This window comes from Apis cerana, linkage group LG4 (genome assembly GCF_029169275.1).
Source record: "Apis cerana isolate GH-2021 linkage group LG4, AcerK_1.0, whole genome shotgun sequence".
NCBI lineage: Eukaryota > Metazoa > Arthropoda > Insecta > Hymenoptera > Apidae > Apis > Apis cerana.
This window is the reverse complement of record NC_083855.1, coordinates 708,930-732,287: the sequence shown is the minus strand read 5'-3', so window position 1 is coordinate 732,287 and position 23,358 is coordinate 708,930. Positions and strand designations below refer to the sequence as shown.

Below are 23,358 nucleotides of genomic sequence, written 5' to 3'. Positions count from 1 at the left end.
TATATTTTATAAGTTCGGATTTAGAAACATTTTTATTAAAATATTACAACATGTTAAATTCTTGAACTTTGTAATTTCGAATTAACAGAATTTTTAGAACTTTGTAAGTTCACTCAATATAAACATAAACTTTCATTAGCATATAAACTTTGCTCTTGATCATTTAAAATAGATCATTTAAAATAGGATTTTGTTAACAACGAATTTTGTAATAAATCATTTTCATTTCATTTATTATAGCTTTACGAAAGTTAGAGCTAACACATATTTTATTATTTATAAGACAAAAAAAAATTGGTTTCTGGCACGTACGTAACATTACATAACCTAACTTTATTAAGAATTTTTAAATATCAATTTCTTCTAATGTTTTAGTTTATTAATTTAATATCATCTATATATTCACATTACACACATTCTTTTGTAGCTATACATATTAACATTGATATATTATTATATCATATTATATTGATATTGAATAATTTTGATATATTATTATATCAAAATTATATTAATATTATATTGATATTGATTAATTTTAATAAATTTGTTACATATATGTGTAATACATGATATGTATTGTCTACCTATATATTACTAACAATTGTAATTTGTATTTTGATTTTCAAATTTTAAGTTTTTAGTTCTATTATAGTTTTACTTTTAAGAAATATATAATAAATCATCCCTAGATAGAAAAAAACTTTAGCAATAAAATAATATGAAAATAATTCAGCAATATTTTCTTCTTTTAATTTTTCTGTTATTCATGAATTTATTTATTATATATTTATTATATATTCTTTCATTTGTACATTTGCTTTTTTCATTATTTTATATAGTTATTTATAAGAGATGGATCTTTCAATTCATGAATACCTCAAAGTTTCCCATGCTATTTTTCAAATATCACATTCTTTAATGTTATTAATTTAATTTTTACTAATGCTTAAGAACATATTAGAGCCAATCTTTTCAATTTTTTATATTCAATTGCCATATTCAATTATTTGTTTTTATTTTATATGCATTCATTAACATATAAATATAAATCATTATATATTATTATATTTTTCATTTGAACTTTCCAATATTTATAATTTTCTTTATTTAATTCTATGATTAATATTAATATAATAGATACGTATATTCTCACTTTTTATATATGCGATATGTTATAATAATTAATAATAGAGATGCCAATACTGGTAAATATAATAGTTATTTTTAATAGCGAAGAGTGTAAGTGTAGGAAAAAAATTTTTTTAAATCAATTCTTCTATTAAATTACAAGTAACTAATTGATTAATATTAATGATTATACAATGAAGTGAAGAATAAATATATTAATTCAACGATATCGTTTTCGTATTATTTTTAAGTTTAATGTTAATCTATTAAGAATTAATTTAATGCTAAGGAAAAATACCAGAGTACCATTAAGAATAAGAGAAAGTAACTCAGTAGTATATTTCAAAACTCGAGTTAAATTTTGGATGAATGATTAATTTTATCTATTTATTTGATGAATTATTTTTTAATTTAATATTTATCGTTATTATTTTATATTAATATTTATCATATATTATCATTTTTATTTTTATTCCAAATACATATATTATCTATCATTTATTTGATAGAAAAGTTTTATATTTATTTTCTTATTTGTTTTGAACACTATTTGTTTTGAACAATGAATAAATTATATTCATTTGTTCTATACAAATAGTAACCAATTAGTTATTTATTTATTATTTAAGAATAAAAAATAATTCGATATAATTTTCTTTCAATAAAAATTATATATATTAATATATATATATTAAATTATATATTTAATATACTTTCCTCGATAATAATATACTTGGATTTATTTATTTAATTTCGGCCATCATGATTCGATTAACGCTTCATAATTGATTAATTTTTTTCAAATTTTTTATTAACTTCTTAATAAAAACTTTATTTTCTTTTATTCTTGATAAAAGTTTCTTCTAATAAAAGTTTTTGCAAAGGAAAATATTGCTTGAAATTAAAAAATCATTAATTAATTATTAAATCATATTAGTATTCTCTCACTTTTTGAACATTCCATATAAATTAAACAAAAATTATTATTTTTCTATCTCTATATAACAATATATTCAATCATCCTTACTACGCAAGCAAAAATATTTATCTTTAGCAAATTTAGACATTCCATTTTTCGGTTCTATGAAATACGAAAATAAAATATAAAAATAAAAGAATATATGATTTCTATATTCGATCCTTTCCACAATAATATTAAGACATAGCATTACATCGTTCAAATTATCATGCGGAATTTAAAGAGTCACGTTTGCAAATTCTATGAAGAGGATAGGAAGTATTAGAAAAATCGATTTCTGATCCAGTAATTCAGAAACCTGTGTTATTTGGAAGACTTATTAAAAGAAATTGCCAATTGCCAATAAGAGATAAAAATTAAATGATTATTGTTTCAAAAAGATATCAAAACTACGACATTCGAAGGATGCTATCATCTCGAGCATTTAACAATCCAACAAATAAAATACATATAAAAATATATACTTGATAAATAAATTAGAATCAATACCACGAACAGAATTCTAATTATTCATTGTATTATTTGTAATCTTATTTATATTCATTCTTAGAAAAATCAGATTTATAAAATTCATCGATTTATGTCACAACGAACAAATTTTATTATATTTTAAGATGTTTTAATTATATTGTTCAAGATAAAGTAGATTTTAAAGTAGATTTTATCTTTATATTTCAAGTAAAGAATTTTCGATTTTCCGACTCACAAAATTTTTAGACATTATTTTAAATTAAATGACAATATAATGTTAAGATTATTTTTTATAATAATGTAATATTATTTATTTTCTCGACTATTTTTCAATTTATTTTGAGCACATATCTGATAAAAAAATATTATCAACATTAAAAATGTTCTGACTCACTTTCTTTCATGATTTTATGTAACATATCTTATAAACATTATTATTTTCCTATTCAAATATTTACAATTTCAATAATTTAGCAAAAATAATAATAAATAAATAATAAATAAAAAAACATGTAAAGACAAAAAAGACATAAAATATAAATTTGTTTTTCATTATTATCATAATAGTAAGATATGATATTCATCAAAAATTTTATTTCTTAATTTTTCTCTTATTTAATGTATTATATTTATAAACATTATATTTTGTAATTTACGTAATTCATAAAAGTAAACAAATTAAGTTTTACAAAATGAAAATTTTTATAATTTTATTATTTATTTTATTAATTTTATTATACTTTTATGTATTGCATTATTTTTTCATAAATGTAATAATTAATGTAATAAATTAATAAATGTATAATAATAAATGTATATAATAAAATTATTATGGAGATATTCGTACTCGATTAAATTTATCAATTGATTCATTGTCATTCTTTTTCTATCATTTCGAATCACATATTGATTCAACATATTGTTTTAAATCGAATTACATACAGAAGAAAAGATAAATACCTTCATAAATATCAAATTGAGTTACTTTATTACTTTACTATAACTGGCAAGTCATTATTTTTAATTATTAAATATTTTTTAAAATCAATATTTTATATCATTATAATATTATAATAGATATTATGTATTAAATGAGATATCTTGAATATATAAAATATACAGAAATATATTTTTTCATATACAAATTTGTTTCGCTTCATTATTCTCTCAAAAAAATTATTAATAATAATTAGATTATTAATAATTCAATTAATTTGAATTATATAAATTATTGAACGTAAATCAGCGTATCAATTTTGTCTCTATCTCATTTGTAATTAATGTTTGTTATTTTGTTATTTTGATATGAGATTAAAATGAAACTGTAAAAAAATAATAATTAAAGTTCAATATCCACATTTTAATCAAATATTAATATCATGTTTATCATTAAAAATCTGTACTAAAAATCTAAATATTGTATAATAATTTTCTTTTTATGATATTGCATACAGACAATATTTTTATTCACTGAATTCTTAAAATATTATTTCTATATATAACTATCATTTATTATTACAATTATATATTAATAATATTTATAATATAATTTTTAATATAATATTTATATGAAAGTTATTTAATTAAACATGTATTCAAATATTATTTCATCAAATTCAGTAGACATAATTTCGTGACATAACTAACCATATATTACTGAAATACCATTACTAATCACTAATACCGATCAAGAATATTAGAAAAAGAGGATAGATAAAAAAAATGAGAGTAGTAATAATACTCAAAATCGAATCAATACATATTTATATGTATTAAAAACAAAAATGCAGAAATCTAAATCAACAATCTTTCAATTACCAAAAATGTTCTTTTATTTTTTATTTTGATTTATCTTTTCGTTTGTATATTTTAAAAATAAAAAAAAAGTTATTAGATAGGTAGTACGTATTTGAAAAAAAATATAAAAAGAAAAATTAAAATAATTATAAAATAACAATTTTTTATAAAAATTAAATATAATATTTCTTTTTAATATTTTCTTTTTCTATTTATAAGATATTATTTAAGATTATTTAAAATATTAAAAATTATTTTTTGTTGACAATTTATTTTATATTTTATTTCTATTTTAGATAAATTTGTTATTTTTCTTTAATATGTATTATTGTTTTTTACTCATTCGATATTTTAGAATTATTTGCAAGAGGATATTAAATATTTGTTACAAATCAAATAAATTCGTTATTAAACATATTTTTTAATCACTAGCCTAAAATGAATGATGACAAAAAAAATAATAATAATAATAACTATTACTATTATTATTATTATTATAAATAATTCTTTGTTGGCATTATTAATTTGTCAGGAAAAAATCTCTTAACCAACTAATTTTAAAAATATTATTTAATAAATTTTAAATTTGGTTTTTTCAATTAATTAATTAATATTTTTAATTTGTTATACACAAATAATACAATGTTTAATAAATGTGTATATTTACAAAAATAATACAAGCAATATTTTTATGTTAAATTGATATTTAACGATATACTATCAAAAATTTATTGCAAATAACTCTATATTTATAGAAACGATAGATAAATATGCTTGCATAAACAACTATGGATGATTGCACATGTATAAAAAAAATTCTTTATAATAATAGCAATATTTTTTAATAAATATCTCGAAAATTAAAACAATAATATGCAAAGAAAAAAGTTGTTCAAAATCTTTTTTAGAATATATCCAAAAATTATAAAAATCAATGAAGAATATTTCGAATAATTATTTAATTTGAAAACTAAAGCCGACAATTTATTATATATAAAAAAAGATACATTAAACAAACTCTTTTACAACATATTTCAATATAAGTTCAACTACTTAAGATCAAATCAATTAGACAATGTAACAATAAATATAAAATAATCAAGTTAATTGACAGATTGATTTTAAAGAGATAAATATACAGATAGAAAATATTCCTTGAATGATCAAAGTTATAGCCGATATTACATGGAACATTCTATGCATATAAATTTCATTACTACATTATTTAATTCGTTATATTTAATAATGTGCGCAATACAATGACGATACAAAAATAAAAACAATCATCTATAGGTAGCATTTAATTATGTCTATATTGGCACAATTCAATATATTGTATTGAAAATTTTTTGTCACTATCTCAAAAACTAATAATTGAATTAAAATTTTAAATTTAGGATAGAAAAATATAAATATAACAATAAAAATAAAGAAAATTCAAAATTCGAGAAGGAAAATAGAAAAAAAGATTTACAAGATTCAGATTATTGAAAAAAAAAAATATTGATTGAAAGAAAAATTATATAGATTATGTAAAAAAGAATTAAATAAGACTAAAAAGAAATATGGAAGAATGCGGGAGGATTGAGGAATATTATAAAAAATGATATAGTAAGAATATTAGGAAAAAATAACAAAGGAAAAAAAAAATAAGAAAAATAGATATTAAAAAAATTGATAGAAAAAAAAGAAAAAAAAAGAAAAATAAGAATGTATCAAAATGAAAAATTGATAAATAAAAGTTTATAAAAAAAATATCGTAAAAATATCAAAAAGAAATAAATGCAAAAGAGTAAAGAAGTAGAACTATGGTAAAATTCTTGAGAAAATTAGGACAAAGAAAAATATAAACACATGATGAAAATAAAATGTAAAGAAAATTAAAAAAAAATAGTATAAAGAAGAAAAAAAAAGAAAAGAAAGAAAAGAAAAAAGATGGAATTTTGAAAAAATATAAAATGTTATAATTAATAAATAAAAAGAAAATAAAAAATTAATAATAAATAAGAAAATACATAATGAACAAAAAAAAGAAATATAAAAGTACAAAAAGAAAAAAAAATGACTAATAAAAGAAAATTTTTGAATTTTATAAATAAAATCAAGATAGCATAAAAAAACAAATGTGAAAAATATTTATAAAAACAAAAGAAAGAAGAAGAAAATAAAGGAAAAAAGAAAGAATAAAAATAGAAATCATAAGTATAAAAATAATGATGGAAATCATAAAAGCAAAATAAGGATTATGAATGAAAAGAAAAAGAAATAGAAAAGGAAAGAGAAAGAAAAAATATAAAAATGAAAGAAAAAGAAAAGAATGAAAAGAAAGATAAGGAAGCAAAATTAAGAGTTATGATTTGAAAAAAAATAATGAAAGAAAGGAAGAGAGAAAGTTAATAAAAGAAACTATTGAAAAACAGTTAAAGGTACTTAAAAATAATTAAAATAAAAATAAATAAAAAGACAAAATGATTAAAAGAAAGAAATGTGGAAGATTAAAATGAATAAATTTAAAAAAAAAGAAAAAAAAATGATACTAATAAAAACAAAAAAATAAAAATTAGAAAAAGAAAAAAAAATAGAAGATAATCAAAAAAAGAAAATTAATTTTTTTGTAATTCAAAAAAAAAAAAGAATTTTAAATTATGAATATAAAAAGAAAATAAAAAGTGTCCTCCTAAGCTTCTAAATCTGAACTTTATGGAAAATCAAATGAAAATTCAAGAACACGAAAGATGGAAAATAAATTTGTGATACATACCAATAGACGTTTTATATTTATGTTTAAAATAGTTTTATAATAAATATAAGAAGTAATATTTTATATAAAACATAACATTATAGATATAGATTAAATGATTTATAATTTATAATTTATACTTCATATAATTCATAGAGATAACTTAAGAATAACATTTTGATTTCACTATATAAAATATAAAAATTATCTTTATAATAATTTATTTTGATTTTTAATATTATATTTGATATTTTTATTTTTGTTTTAATTTATAAGATATTTATATAGACATTCTAATATATATTATATATTAAAGAAAAAAGGAAAAAATAAAAATAAAAATTGTAGGTATAAAAAAACGATAGAAATCATAGAAGCAAAACAAGAATTATAAATGAAGAGAAAAAGAAATAGAAAAGGAAAGAGAAAGAAAAAATATATATATATTAATTTATATAGGAGTTAATTATATAATATATAGAAATATAAAAATGAATTATGATTAAGTAAATAAAATAAATTTAATAAGATATATTATAATAAGAAAAAAATAATAGAATACATTATATTATCTTTTATGATATAAAATTACATTATATTATATAATACATGTAATTATATAATACATTATGTTATCTTTTGTCTCATAAATCTTACATTCTGTAATAATAAAACAATAAACAATCAAATATATCTGATTTATTTAACTAAGTTACGTGATTGGCCAATATTTCTTATTAATAATTTATTAATAAAAAGGAACTATAACAAAAAGGAAAATTAAAGAATTTCCAGTTAATAAATGTTCTCATTTTTTAAATACTTTATATAAAACATAACATTTATATCTATAATATTTCATATTTCAATATATTATCTATTTTAATAATACTTTGTTATTTATTTCATAATTATTTTATTTTTTATTTATTTAAGACCATAAATATTTGATAGAATTAAGCTTTATAATGGCATATTTAAATAGTATATATTGTATAATATCCAAGCAATGTTTAAAATCATTCAAAATTCACTATTTAAAATAAAAGTTATAACAATTTATTTTTTATTAAATTTAACTTTTTGATAGCTTACTTAAAATTTTTCTTTAACTTAAATGAAAATATTTATCTAATATTTTATTTATAAATATCAGTATCATTATCTATCATATAATTCTATATTATATAGAATACTAACACTATCATGTTTTATAGTTAGATATAAATTTTCATTTCAATTTTCGATTTTTTTTAAATATAATTGCATCAGAATAAAAAATATTTATATTAAATTTGCTTTTATCAAAAAGTATATCTCAGAAAATGTTTCCTTTATCAATATATTTTTTTTTTCATAAAATTCAATCTCTGTTACTAATTAAAAATTAATTTATTAAAACAGTTTCTTATTTATTTATGATTATTGTACTATATAAAACTAAATTTTTGTAAAATTTTTTGATAAGATTCTTTTTCCTTGCATTCTTAAATAAATATTAATTTTAGAACCAATATTAAAATTAATTTTATTTTATGAATAATTATTTTTTTTCCTTGATATTTTAATTTCTTTAAAATCGATTTTTATTCATTTTTATTAATTTCATTTGCAAAATTTTCTGTATTATTTAATTTTTTAATAATATATTGAATCATTAATTTACTTTTATTCAATATCTCTTTGTAAGTTTTTTTTTTTTTAAATTTTAATATTCTCTTTTAATATTAATTTTCTCTTGTATTTTTTTTCAAATATCATCTATATTTTAAATATAAATAACTATAATATAGTATATTATATTAAACTTAAACAATGTCTTAATATTAATTCTAATAATATATCATAATTAATATAAAATAATATAAAATAATATATTATAATTAATATAATATATATAATATAATATAATATAATATAATATAATATGAATTTGTGCTTATTTCTAAGTATTCAAATATTTTTGTGACTTTTTTTTGTATATCTATATAAAAGAAAAATTTTCTCTAACTTCAAAATATTGACTTTATTTTAAAGTTTATATATTCTTGATATTTGTATTTTACTATAGTTATAATATTACTTTGAAAAATTAACCATAATATACATAATTATTTTCAGCAAGCATTCCAATACTTTAATTATATTAAATATGGAGAATAATAGTGGGAATGAGAATAGAGACATTATCAAAAAGAAATTTTTACAATAATGTTTTAATATCTGAGCATTTATTTTAAAATGGAAAATTTTTTTAAAAATGGCATCAAAATCATCTCCCGCTGTTGTTTCTTACTTTTATATATATCATAATAGGAAATTCATGATAGATTAGAAATACATTGATATTATTTCATGGAAAAATGAAAATATCACTATGTATCTCTCATTTATGTTATCATCTGAAACATAAAAATGCATTACATGATAATCTATTGATGACAATAAATTTGATCAATTTTTTATATATATCTATATTACTTATAATTAAAAGTAGCAAAATCTGATAATGAAAATAAATTATTTATTTAAATTAAATATTTTAAATATTTAATAATATAACTAGAATATAGATAAAAATATAAAATATATTATAGAATGTTTTGATCGAATATCGAAAAATTTTCAATAAATAACGAATCTAAAAACAACAACTGTAAATATTTTCTGCTAAATAATTTCTTGTTCATTATTAAATAATTATTATTTGTTTCATTACCATTTTTGTACTTTCCATTTAAGTATATTTATTAAAATAAATTTTGAAATAATTAAAAATTTTATAGAAAAATAGTAATTATTTCTTTTCTCTTATAACATATTATTCAATACGTTACAAGAAATATGTTTGTATTGAAATTCTAAAATTTAAGTATTAAGTATCAATACTGGAATATATTATCACATTAAATATCAATATAATCCAGTATAAAGTATCGATATTTGAATTGAAAAGTATCGATATTTGAAATATCGATATTATAATGCCCGCCATTAGTCTATTCTATATATAAATTGTGATAATATATAAATAACCTTAAAAAATTAAATACAGAAAAATAATTTCTTAATTATTTTAGGGCAATTTCTGAATTTGTTATTCATATACATATAATAATTTCTAATATAAATCGAATTCATTGAAATTTTTTAATAATGGATGTTTTAAAAGCAGAAATAATGAAAAAAAGAAAACAGTTGGAGGAAAGCAATGTTTTGGTAATATTTTATTTAATAATCAATTTATAATATTCTTTTTAATTATTTTTTGTTTTATTTAAAATAAAATAATATTACAGCAAAATAACAAAAAATATTTTAGAAGAAGTGAACTAATGACAAAGGATCAAAAAATAAAAGAAATACAAGAAAATAATGATGATGATATTAAAATTGATACAACTCAACAACAAGAAGATTCTGTAACTGATGGTAGTTCTGAGCATTTAACATTACCTAGGCACGAAGTAATTAGAAGATTACGTGAAAGAAGTGAACCTATATTATTATTTGGAGAATCAGAAATAGAAGCCTTTAAACGATTAAGAAAATGTGAAATTCTTGAACCTGAAGTAAATAAAGTAAGTATTTAAAATATTTTAAAAGAATAAAATATTCGTAATGATTACTATATAATAATATTATTTTAAATTACTATATAATAAAATTATTTTAAATTAAAGGGTTTTAGAAATGATTTCCAAGAAGCTATGGAACAAGTAGATCAAGCATATTTGAATGAAATATTAGCTTCTTCTAAACCTCAAGATCGTGATGGAAAAGGAGATGTACATGTGCCAGACGAAGGAGTTACTTATGAAGATTTACAAAAAATGTCCATAAAATTAAATAAGGGTGACAGAGATTTTGATTTAAATGTCATTACACAATTCATACAATTCTTAGTACAAATGTGGGGCAATCAATTAAATAGTAGAAGTACTGCAGAAAAAATGAGCACTAGAGGAAAAATGGCTAGTGCTACTTATGCCCAAACAAGAGAATATTTAAAACCTCTTCTTAGAAAATTAAAAAATAAATCCCTTCCGGAAGATATTACTGATAGTTTAACTGATATTGTAAAACATTTACTTGAACGTAATTATATATTAGTAAGTATATTAATAAATTTATATAATATATACATGATTTTAAAATAATGTATATATTACAAGTTTTTTATTGTAGGCGAGTGATGCATATTTACAAATGGCAATAGGAAATTCTCCATGGCCTATTGGAGTAACTATGGTTGGTATTCATGCGCGTACCGGAAGAGAAAAAATTTTTTCAAAAAATGTGGCACATGTAATGAATGATGAAACTCAAAGAAAATATATTCAAGCATTAAAAAGACTTATGACCAAGTGTCAAGAATATTATCCTACGGATCCATCTCGTTGTGTAGAATATTCAAAAACATAATATTTTTATATGTAACATACAAATTACATACAATTACATTTTGTATAATATATAATTGTAAAATATTTAACATATAATATACATTATCAATATAATATTTTATTTTTTCTAGCATTATAATTAAGTTATATATAAAAAGGAATAAAAATTGTATTTATTTAAAATAGCAAATCAATTTTATTTGAATACTTGTTTTCATACTAAATTAGAACTTATTTGTACTATTTGTATTTTTAAATAATAAATTATCTTAATAATAAACATCTTAAAATTAAAAAAATACTTATAATTCTTAAAAACAAAGATAATTTAAAAAAATAATTTCTTAAAAATAAAGAAATTTATAAAAATGCAAATTATATTACATATTTTCATATTATATATTATTATTATATTTATATTTTACAATTTTTTTTATTTTATGTTAGATGTTAATTCATTTGATTTTCTTACTGCAGCTTCAACTGCATTCATCATAGAAGCTCTACAAATATAATTAATAATGTTATAATGCAATAATATACAAAATATTCATCAGATATTACTATCTTTTTTTATAGTATTGTTATTATTGATAATAAAAATTTTTTTAAATAAAATTGAATGGAAAATTAGAAAAGACATATTCTAATATTATTATTATTAGTTTTTTTTTATGTAATCATATACGAGTCTTTTTTTTAAATAGAATTATATATTTTTTTATTATACTAATTCATATTTGATTCTCTCTAAAAAAATATTAATTTATATTCAAAATTTATTAATTTAAGAAATATTTTAACTTGAAGTTTAAAATTTATTGCATAAAAAACAAGAAACATATAAAGTAATACTTTAATGTTTTCCTTTCATTCAATTAATTCAATTATTCTAAATGTTTAATTTCATGTGAAACATTTTTTATTATAGATAATAATAGGAATGAAAATCAAGATGATAATATCTGGAGAATTTATATATAATATTTTCATGGTTTTTTACCTAACTTGTCCACATTCCATAGCATGTACTCCTGTAATAGTTGTACCTCCTGGAGAACATACTTCATCTTTTAATTGACCAGGATGTCTACCTGTTTCTAATACCATTTTACCAGCTCCAACTAATACTTGAGCTGCAAATTTTGTTGCCATTGGTCTTGGAACACCCATCTTCACAGCACCATCTGCTAATGCTTCTATAACAAGATATGCCTAGAGAAATTTTATTTAATTTTAATGTTTGTTTTCAAAAAAATATATAATATTAATTATACTTACATAAGCAGGACCAGATCCTGAAAGACCACCTATAGCATTCATAAGAGATTCAGGAACATTTTCAATTACACCAATATATGAAAATAATTTTTCTATTATAGTTTCATCTTGATTTGTTGTATTCATAGAACAATATACTAAACATTAGAAATTATAATTATTTATATATTATTATTATTTTATATATTTATATTATCTTATTTTATATCTTATTTTACCTGTTATTCCTTCTCCAACCATCATTGGAGTATTAGGCATACATCTAATTATTCTGGGATATGTAACAATAGATTTAAGTTTCTAAAAATATATTAATTATTAAATTAAATTTATATTTATTTATACAAACATGGCTTATCTATATTTTTAATAGTGATTTTACATTAGCTAAACAATCTAATGTAACTCCTACAAGAACTGAAACAAAAAGTATATGTGAAGCTTTGCTTGTCATCGTTTCTCTAATACCCTTAAGTGCATCATCAAACATATGAGGTTTCATTGCTAAGAATATAATATCACAATTATCTACTACTTCTCCATTTTTTAATGTAGCATGAGCACCAAGGTCATTCCAAAAGCCTAAAGTTTTATTTGTACGAGCAGAAACCCAAACATTATCTGGATTTAAAATACCTGTAATAAGAATTTAATTATATCATTATTTTTCGTATTACAATTAATCATTAATTTTATAAATTATATTAAAAAACTTTATTACCTTTACGAATTAAGCCAGCACCAATAGCACTTGCCATATTTCCACCACCAATAAAACCAACTTTATTTGACAATAAATAACCTTTATCCATATTTATTAAAAAGTATTAAATATATATATATATATATATTGTTTACAAAATCAAATATGATACAATATATTTATCTTTTTTTCAAAGTATTCTTAAAAATTCTAATTAATGACTTTAATAACATAATATAAAATATGAATAAAATAAATTGTTTATTTATTAATTATTTATTATTATTAATATGTTCTTGATATTCAATATTAATTATTTATTTATATATTTCAAAATTAAAAAATATATATTAAAAAAATTCTTTGAGACATTTTTAAGTATGATTGAAGAAAAGACACGAAGTATGAAAAGAACATAGAAAGAAACTTAAAAAAAATATATTATTTAGATATCATAAAATTTTGTTGTATAAAAATATAATTTCGAAAATATTAGTATAATTAAAAAAAATTCATTTATATTTTCATTTATATTTTCATTTATAAATTTATATTCGATATATCATAATTTTTATAATTTTTTATATGATATAATATATAGTACGTGTATTGTTTTTTATATTTTATGATTTAATCATTTGTGTATATTTACGTATGAAAAAATAAATTTTTAGTTTAGAATTCAGAGTTTTTATTTTATTTATTCATATTATACATATGAAGTTATATTCATTATATTGATAGTACTATAATTAATATAGATGTGTTTTACGTGCAATGATTGTTAATTGGTCCATATTATATTTAAGTCTATTTCTTAAATATAGAAATGTACAGTACAACATGACATGAATTAGTTTAAAAGTACAACATATAACAGATTTATTATAATGGGTAATTGTATGCGAAACGTACTACAAAGGTTACAAAAGAAAAAATGTTCCGAAAAGTAATAATTTTATATAATAAAATATTCATATTAATAAGAAAATATTTATTTAATAATAATCTGATTTTTAGGACTATTATTTTGCTTATTTTAGGCCTTGATAATGCGGGAAAAACTTCGGTTTTAAATTGTATCAGTGGAGGTATATATATACATATATTTTGATTCGCAATTTTTTTTGATAATTATAATTAACATAATTAACAAAAAATGTTTTATAAATTTATAATTTTAATTATATTTAATATATATTTATGTTTTAAAGTTATTAATAATTATATATATATATTTTTAGATTCAGATAAAAACACATTACCTACAATGGGATTCCATATAGTATCTTTAAAATACAAAACATACACTGTAAAAATTTATGACATTGGTGGTAGTTCTCAAATCAGATCTTTGTGGCCAAAATATTATAATTGTGTAAGTAATTAAATTACAATATGATTATTAATAATATAATTAATAAATAATTAAATACAATTTAATATAAATATTACAAAGTCGGAGATCATAATCACATTTCATAGAAATATAATTCTTTTATTTTTATGGTGAATAACAAAATATATTTATTTAATATATATATTTATTTATATATATTTAATAATCATTTTTATTTTAGATACATGGTCTTATATATGTTGTGGATGCTAGTGATATTTCCCGTCTTACAGAAAATAAAGTTGTTCTTGGTGAATTAATTTCACATGAATGTATTTCAGGAAAACCATTGTTGTTGTAAGAAAATTAAATATGTTATTTATCTTTCTACATTGTTGTTTATACATATTATTTTGTAGATGCAATGTATATAAGTGCATAAAATATATTCATGTATATAATATGCTTGTTTTAATAAAATTTTAATATATATATATATATTAAATTATATATTAATAATATATATATTATATATTTATATATTAAATATATAAATATATGTACATATATAATTATACATATTAAATATATATACATATATAATATTTTATAATAGGCTTGCAAACAAACAAGATATAAATGGAGCTATTGATGAATTAGATCTTGTTGAGAATTTAGATGTAGAACATGCTGCTAATACTATGAAGTGTCCCACGAGAGTGGAGATATGTTCGTGTATTTGCAAAGGAGATCAATCAAAAGATAATACAATTGGTATAAAAAATGGATATAAGTATGTAATAAACTTTTATTTTTATACTGAATATAGTAATAAATTTAACTTTTTTTTTCATTAAATAAAAATAATTTACATAGATGGCTGCTGGATATAATAGTGAAGAATTATACAACTTTAAATAGTAAACTTAAAAGTTTTCAGAATGCTCAACATGAAAAAAATATTGAAGTACAAAGTATAGCATTAGATTCACCATCAAGATTATCAATCCATTCCAATCCTTTTAAACCAATCAAAGAACTAATTTTAAAAAGGGTAATATTATTAAAATTTTATTTCAAATAAATTATTATATTCTCATTTTATCTATTATAATTTTAGGAAGATGTTCATACAACAAGTATTTCACAAAATGGTATGTAATATTAAATAATATATAATAAAGAAATAAAACTTTCTTATAATAATAATAACATATAAACAATATTTGTAGGTATAGTAACAAATGAGAATAAGTTAAAGAAAATATTTAAACATAGAAATAAGACTGCACCACTTACTACTGAAGAATCTGTCATTGAAATTAAAAATATATCAGAAAATGTTAAATTTACCACACAAGCATTAGAATCACAAAAGAATTTTCAAGTATTTTCACCAATATTAAATCCAATAATATTAGATACATATACAAATTCAGTTAGGTTAAAAAATAATCGTCCATATACAGCACCAGAATGTACACAACATTTTGTAAATAAGATAACAGTACTTAATATTCCTGGACAAGTGACACAAGAATAATATTTTAAATTATATTATTATCAAAAATAATAAGGGACCATTATTAAAGAATATATATAATAATACAGATTTGGACGAAATGGGTATAAAATCTAAGACGTGATTCTAGAGACTAAAATAAACACATAAATCGATATGCAAAAATGTTCAAATTAAGCAATAGAATTATGTACTAAATAAAGCGAGATGGAAATAAAATATAACAGAGATAAAGCTCTCACTTTATCATTATCTTATTTCATTTTCAACGAATATTTTCGCATACCAACTTCTGTGTTTTTATTTCTTTAAATTTTTATCTATTTTGTCCGAATAGTCTGTATAATATATTTGAAAATGCACCAAGAAAAATATTTTAACGAATTTTATAATATATTATGTTTTTATAATATAAACATTTAATAAATGTTCGTTTTATTTTCATCTGATATACTATAGAATAAAAATCAAAAATGTTTATTCTTTATTATATGAATAATTATTTATGTAAATAATATCTGTGTATAACTATTTGTGTTCTAGTCATCAAATATATTCATATGTTGATTTAAATATTTTTTCAATTATTATCTTTGATACACAACACAATGTATTTAAAAATTATATAGGTATATTTTATGACATTAATAAAATTATATTAATAATTAATATCTTTTTTATTTTAACTTTATTATCTATAGTTGCATACAAATTCACGTACATGAAAATTAGCTAAATATCCGAGTTAGAACATATACGAAAGACTTATAAAAGCTATAATATAAAGATAGTAAAAAATTTTCGATTATATAATAGCAGTAAAAATACATAAAAATTGTATTGCAATACATAGAGCACATCAGTACATACTTATCACAATTTACAATACAATAAATATTATAAGTAGTAGTTTTATCTTATCTGTAATACTATCTTATTGAGCAACTACTTTATTATATATATTGAAAGATTATACTGAAAATTGTTATAGTAAGGAACAATGTTATCTTGTGTAATGTTTAATGTAAAAGATAAAAATTTATGGAAAATATTTTATATAAATTTCATTACAAACACATCATTGAAATATAGTAATTAAACCATTAAAAATAACATAAAATTTCAATAATTGATATTTAAAAATTACATATTCTTATGAAAGACTGTTATATCACGTTTTCAGAAATTTTATAGATCATAGTAATGCCATTTCAAATATAAATATAGCAACTTTTGCTATAATAATAATATTTTTTTTTATTAAATTCTTATTTATTTTATTATAATAATGCCTTTCTCAAACTATGAAGCAACATAACATTTTATGTATTAGCAATTCCAAAAGTATATGCAAATCGCTTTTCTTATTTTTTATTTATTTTCTTAACAATAGATAAAACTCGAATATTCGTTGCAATTGCACCTTATATAATCACAATTACTTTAATTAGGCAAGTTAAGTTTATCTTTATTACTAAGTTGAAAATATTTATTTTTTTCATATAAGATAGACTATTGCTTGTTATGAAAAGACAAATTTTGTCCTTTTGACTTTTATATAAAGTGTAAATATATAAATTTCTTCAGTTGTTTGCATTATAATGATTAAAAAATAGTTTTTTTAAAATATGATGTCAAAATTTTATAGATAATATATACAAATTGTAATATGTAAAATTTTGTTCATAAAGCAGCAATTACAAAGGCATTCAATTTTGACTATATTTATAAATTGATGTCTAATTTTACTTTTCATTTGTACTTATTTTATATCTTAATTATATAATAGTTTTGAATATAAATTTTTAGATGACTATTATTACATTCATTTTATGCAATTTTCTAATGATTTAAGAGTTGTTAAAAATTATAGTTAAAGATTCTATTATAAATTTTCATTATATGAATATAAATCTTACAAAACATATGATTTGCATATATATTCATTAATTTAGACAAGTACAAAAAATTGTATATACCATATAATTGTACCATAAAAGCTATTTTATATTGCTATAATGTATTTTTTGTTTTTTAATGTAAATATTACATAATATAATGGCAGTTTGTATAAAATAAATGCTATTATTTAAATGCTTTACATTGCAGTCACATCTAAGAAATTGCATAGATAAAATATTATCTTTTAGTTCTTAACAATATTAGTGTTACAAAGGTACGTAACGTATAATCTATGTATGTTATATTTTATAAAACTTTTATATAAAACGACTATACAATTCCGTTTTTCGGAGCTGTAAATTTTACCAGACGAGTTAACATTGATGTAATGCACGGAATTTGTTTTTGTTGATGCATTGTAATATTATCGGGAGTATTTGATTCAAAATCAATAGCAACTCGTTGACAAACAAATGTGAGTAAAGTTAACAAATCATAACGGGTACCATTTTCTCGTAAATGTTCGCATAACGCTTGTATGAACCATGAACCGCGAGTAGTATTTCTCCATGAATAATAACCTGTATAAATAATTTTTTTTAACTAAATTACATAAACATAAAATTAATTAAAAAAATAATTTCCTAGATAACTAAAAATATAAATATAATTTTTTTCTAAAGATTTTAAATATAATTCTTTATATCTTTTAGAAAATTATAGTTTATATAATATATAAATTACATTATTATATAATATTAAATTATATTATTATATGAAATTAAATTATAATTAATTCAGTTTTATAATTTTTTCAGTTTTATTATAAGTTATTCAATATCATTCTAAATGTTTATATTTATATTATTTTATAATATTATTTTAAATGTTTATATTTATAATATAATAAATAAAAAATTAAAAAAATTAATGAAATAAGAAAAACATAATGTAAATTCAAATAAAGCATAAAAATAAACATAATAAATTTATTTTAATATTATATTTACCTGGTATTGTAGAATAAGCAATTAAAAAATCTGCATGACTTGGTATACGAAATGTAGAAGCTGGTTGACCATCAGTTTCTGTACGTTCTTTTAATGTTATTCCTGCATCTAATTTATCTCCTTGGCAAGCTTGTATAAAAAATAATTTTGGTTTTCCAGAAAGTGTAGGACATTTATCAGCTGTAAAATGAGCCCAAATAGAATCAGGTTTATATGAAGTATCATGGGCATAAAGTAATCCTAAATCTCCATGACTCAATATAGCTACAACTAAACAATCATGTTGAGAATGATCCATACTAGCAACTGTAAAAAAAAAGTATATATTTTTTAAAAATATTCAATATATCTTATTTATATGTTATTACATAGATTTCAAGAAATAATATTTTTTTTTAATTAAAGAAAATCAAAGATTAGAATTAAAAATTAAAAATTATAACAATTATTATTTTAAGTAATTTATCAACAAGTACCTCTTTCTAAATTTTTTACTATATCTCTATGTGTATAATTATGAAAATCATTTACTTCAAAACCAAGATTTTTTAATGTATTGATAAGATTTTTACAATCTTCATTTGTTCCACATCTTGATCTAAGATGTGCAATAGTAAAAAATTCATGATTAAAAATAAGAGCTAATCCACGTTTTGCATGATTCATATTATAATGTGTAGCATAACGGTCCGTAGGTGCTATTTGTAAAGGGCCCATAAGAGGACTGATACTGTTTCTGAAAAATAAAAAAAAGGCATATCTGATGTCTAAGTTCATTCAAATAAACAATTAATAATAATTAGAGCTATATAAAACAAAATATAAATTAAATTAATAATTATACAATTTTCTTTGTTTTATAATATAATTACAATTTTCTCTGCATGTTATTATTATATTATTTTATATATTACAAATTAAATTATAAAAATTAGTTTTATAAATAAATAAAATTATTTATATTTTAATATTTATAATCTAAAAATATATCTCTATAAAATTTTAAATTTCGTAAAAATAGGTAACACATATTAATATACAATATGGGAAATAAAAAGAAAATATAAAAATAAAATCTTATCTTACCTAGAACATCCAAATGCATCTCCGACATCATTATTATATTTGTTACTGTCGTTTATAATATCTCTTTTTGTAGAGCACATAGTTTCACTTTAAAAGAACTTTTCACAATAGAAAAAACAGTTTTATAGAAATATCACACTTTACTGGCGTTATATATTACGCACTATAGCACGCGTCGTGTCGTGACTCATTTACTCATATACGTATCTTTAGTTACTATATACTACTGTGACAAGTATAAAAACATTTCAATACAATGATATGGCAACGGCCATTATACTAACACAGAAGAATATATACAGGATATTAATATATTCATGAGGCATCTTTGGAGAATCAATTTTATAAATTAAAATAAAAACAAAAGTTGATATACAAAAATAATGGTTGAGGTTTATTAAGTTATAAGTATTTAAATTTGTATTCAACAAGGCAAAAACAGAATGCTATCATGATATAAAGACAGAACAAGAACAGTCTCACTCTATTTCTATCTTGCTTTATTTAATGCAAACTTCAATTGTTTTTAATAAATAAGCTTCAATCGAAATTTTTATACAAACTTTTGTTCATTTTAATCTCTGCTAAATTATTTGTCCAAAAATATTCCATAAATATATATAACGAATATAATAATATATATAATCAAATATATAAATTCTTTTTATTTTGATTTGATTTTTTAATTTTCTTTATTTTATTAAAAAAAGAAAACATAAAAGAAAGCATAAAAAAGAAAACATAACAAAACTTAAGAAATAATAAAGGAAATTCATATTAATAATCTAAAAGTAATTATTTTTGCGATCAAAAATTTCTGAAACATTTTATATATTTTAATAAAAATTCAAAGTAAAATTCAAAAATTACTATATGAATTACTACATGATTAAAAGTAAATAAACATGAAGAATTTCCTAATTGTAATTCTCTCCCCTAAAAAAAAAAAACGAACAATTCGAAATATTCATTATTAAATTCTATTTCATTATGTTTTCAAATGTATCATTATTAACAAATTTTATTTTGATATTTATAGATATAAAAAAGTTATAACCTGAAATTCTATGATATATGATATATATATGAAATTCTAAACGAAATTCTAAACGAGAATATAAATAATCTCCTTGTTATCTCCTTGTTATCTCCTTGTTATCTATTTAATATAATAATAATATTAATGACTAAATATATATGACATATAATATCTTAAATCAGAAAAATATCTTTTTAAATTATTCAAATGATTATTTGAATCATATGTGAAAGATGGGGCGATTTTCATGAGGAGTTTACATTCCTTAACAAAATTCAATATTATATTTTATTATAATATTTTATTACAAATTAAAAATATTTGCATAAAATTTTTATTAATTTTTAATTTCATTCATCTTACTATAAAATTTTAATAAAAAATATTTATTCAACATTCATAAAAATGATTTATTTTCTAATTATTCATAATCACAATAATTACTAATATATATATATATCGTTGATTTCAAATAAAATAATATTTATTTATGTATAATAATAATATTAATTTTCTTTTATTTTATTTGATTAAGTTATTTTATTAAGTTTTAAATATATATTTTTTTTAAATTAGAAAATTATATATAAAATAATCTATAAATCTAATAATTATCATAAATTATAAATTATGATTTATAATTAATTTAAAAAATAAATTTAAAATAATAAAATTATTAAAATAAATTTTTAATTAATTATTAAGAAATTATGTAAAACATAAATAAGTTTAATTATAATTCTTCATTAAAAAATAATTATTTTCATTTCTATATAAAATTTGAACTACTTAGTAACATGATGTACGTAAGAATACATAGAAATGGAAATAGATAGAATAGATGTAATTGACAATTTCCAAAAAATTTCAAAATGAAAATTTTTGTAGTATCATTAGTCTAATAAGAAATTACTTTCTGACATATAGTATTAGAAACAGGATCAACAAGAATGATGCATTATATAAAATACAATATAGGATACGAATTAAAGTAAAGTACTTATTTAAGTATTTGTTTTATTACATAGAAATAAGTTATGATATAAATATTAATAAAAAGAAAAAAGATTAGTTCTTATTGAAAACAATTGGCGGCGTTAGCATCGACATCTTCATGTATCTATTAAATCATATATCTATTATTCATAGATATGACCCATTTATAATAATTCACACAATCTTATCAAATTCCAGTTTTTCAATATGTTCGTTCTCATTTAAGACTAATAGAAAGAAAAAAAATTAATTGAAAAAGGATTAGTTTAATGCGATTGCTATGCCATCTATCAAAACACATAAATTAAGATTCGTTTCCATGCGATACTATTGTAAATGTGATCTATTATAAATGATTTTCATTATTATGAAACTATATAGCAATATAACATTATATGTTAACGATAATGAATTCGAAATCATGACGACAAAAGTCATTTAGTATCAAAATTATAAAAATTATTATTTATTATTAAAAAAAGATATTATATTCTGATAAGTGGCATAATAATCAATCAATTATAATACTTTCCAATTAACTTTTTCTCTTTCTATTCCTCTCAAATAAAGAAGACATTAGTTGAAAATTCAGAATTTTATTTTACAAGATTTTTTATGAAAAAAAAGATAGATAATAAGGAAAATATGACATTATTTATGAATAAAAGATGATTTCGAAATGGTATCATATCAGATAATCATATGAATAATTACATAAATGAAATTATATAGTTGTCTATAAATAATTTTTGAGTAATTATTAGTATTAGTATAAATATATTATATAAAATTATAAAAAATAATTACTATTTTTTTAAATTAAAATAAGTTATAAAGAAATAATTGATTTAACATATCAATTAAAATTTAAGATAATTATTTACATAATTTTTTAAATTGTAAAATTTATCATTTTATGAAAAACTTTTTCTTATATATATAATTATCGATCGATT

General features: G+C 18.6%; 4 protein-coding genes across 6 annotated transcripts; 2 read left to right on the top strand and 2 right to left on the bottom strand.

The window, feature by feature from the left end:
- Positions 1-9,327: 9,327 nt before the first annotated feature.
- Positions 9,328-14,060, bottom strand: LOC107998629 (uncharacterized). Of its 2 annotated transcripts, none has more exons than XM_017057991.3 (6): positions 13,527-14,060; positions 13,188-13,441; positions 13,024-13,105; positions 12,806-12,942; positions 12,528-12,739; positions 9,328-9,520 (listed from the first exon to the last, which is right to left on the bottom strand). In XM_017057991.3, exons 1-6 carry the CDS (start codon positions 13,615-13,617, stop codon positions 9,517-9,519), a joined length of 780 nt encoding a protein of 259 aa, XP_016913480.1. In that variant the 5' UTR covers positions 13,618-14,060; the 3' UTR covers positions 9,328-9,516. The 2 variants fall into 2 exon arrangements, with proteins under 2 accessions (XP_016913480.1, XP_016913478.1); XM_017057989.3 differs by lacking the exon at positions 9,328-9,520 and adding an exon at positions 10,417-12,027 and having other exon boundaries at positions 13,527-13,922.
- On the top strand, positions 10,104-11,823 carry LOC107998628 (pre-mRNA-splicing factor 18). The gene is made up of 4 exons (XM_017057987.3): positions 10,104-10,337; positions 10,418-10,699; positions 10,802-11,230; positions 11,307-11,823. Exons 1-4 carry the CDS (start codon positions 10,275-10,277, stop codon positions 11,541-11,543), a joined length of 1,011 nt encoding a protein of 336 aa, XP_016913476.1. The 5' UTR covers positions 10,104-10,274; the 3' UTR covers positions 11,544-11,823.
- Positions 14,061-14,315: 255 nt separating the features above from the next.
- LOC107998621 (ADP-ribosylation factor-like protein 13B) lies at positions 14,316-16,942 on the top strand. Of its 2 annotated transcripts, none has more exons than XM_017057979.3 (8): positions 14,316-14,457; positions 14,529-14,599; positions 14,753-14,886; positions 15,089-15,204; positions 15,464-15,640; positions 15,724-15,901; positions 15,968-16,001; positions 16,080-16,942. In XM_017057979.3, the coding sequence occupies exons 1-8, from the start codon at positions 14,399-14,401 to the stop codon at positions 16,388-16,390; spliced, it is 1,080 nt and encodes a 359-aa protein (XP_016913468.1). In that variant the 5' UTR covers positions 14,316-14,398; the 3' UTR covers positions 16,391-16,942. The 2 variants fall into 2 exon arrangements, with proteins under 2 accessions (XP_016913468.1, XP_016913469.1); XM_017057980.3 differs by having other exon boundaries at positions 14,317-14,457; positions 14,552-14,599.
- A 98-nt stretch (positions 16,943-17,040) lies between these two features.
- LOC107998622 (caspase-1) lies at positions 17,041-21,041 on the bottom strand. Its single transcript, XM_017057981.3, has 4 exons — positions 20,368-21,041; positions 19,758-20,017; positions 19,282-19,587; positions 17,041-18,852 (listed from the first exon to the last, which is right to left on the bottom strand). The coding sequence occupies exons 1-4, from the start codon at positions 20,445-20,447 to the stop codon at positions 18,602-18,604; spliced, it is 897 nt and encodes a 298-aa protein (XP_016913470.1). The 5' UTR covers positions 20,448-21,041; the 3' UTR covers positions 17,041-18,601.
- Positions 21,042-23,358: the final 2,317 nt, after the last annotated feature.

Coding starts and splice junctions, on each gene's coding strand:
- LOC107998628 (XM_017057987.3), top strand. CDS start 10,275: ATGGATGTTTTAAAAGCAGAAATAATGAAAAAAAGAAAACAGTTGGAG. Junction 10,338..10,417: donor TGGAGGAAAGCAATGTTTTG/GTAATATTTTAT, acceptor ATAATATTACAG/CAAAATAACAAAAAATATTT. Junction 10,700..10,801: donor TTGAACCTGAAGTAAATAAA/GTAAGTATTTAA, acceptor TTTAAATTAAAG/GGTTTTAGAAATGATTTCCA.
- LOC107998629 (XM_017057989.3), bottom strand. CDS start 13,617: ATGGATAAAGGTTATTTATTGTCAAATAAAGTTGGTTTTATTGGTGGT. Junction 12,740..12,805: donor CAGGATCTGGTCCTGCTTAT/GTAAGTATAATT, acceptor AAATTTCTCTAG/GCATATCTTGTTATAGAAGC. Junction 12,028..12,527: donor ATGGAATGTGGACAAGTTAG/GTAAAAAACCAT, acceptor TTATATTTGTAG/AGCTTCTATGATGAATGCAG.
- LOC107998621 (XM_017057979.3), top strand. CDS start 14,399: ATGGGTAATTGTATGCGAAACGTACTACAAAGGTTACAAAAGAAAAAA. Junction 14,887..15,088: donor GGCCAAAATATTATAATTGT/GTAAGTAATTAA, acceptor TTTTTATTTTAG/ATACATGGTCTTATATATGT. Junction 15,205..15,463: donor TCAGGAAAACCATTGTTGTT/GTAAGAAAATTA, acceptor ATTTTATAATAG/GCTTGCAAACAAACAAGATA.
- LOC107998622 (XM_017057981.3), bottom strand. CDS start 20,447: ATGTGCTCTACAAAAAGAGATATTATAAACGACAGTAACAAATATAAT. Junction 20,018..20,367: donor GATGCATTTGGATGTTCTAG/GTAAGATAAGAT, acceptor TTTATTTTTCAG/AAACAGTATCAGTCCTCTTA. Junction 19,588..19,757: donor AGTAAAAAATTTAGAAAGAG/GTACTTGTTGAT, acceptor TTTTTTTTACAG/TTGCTAGTATGGATCATTCT.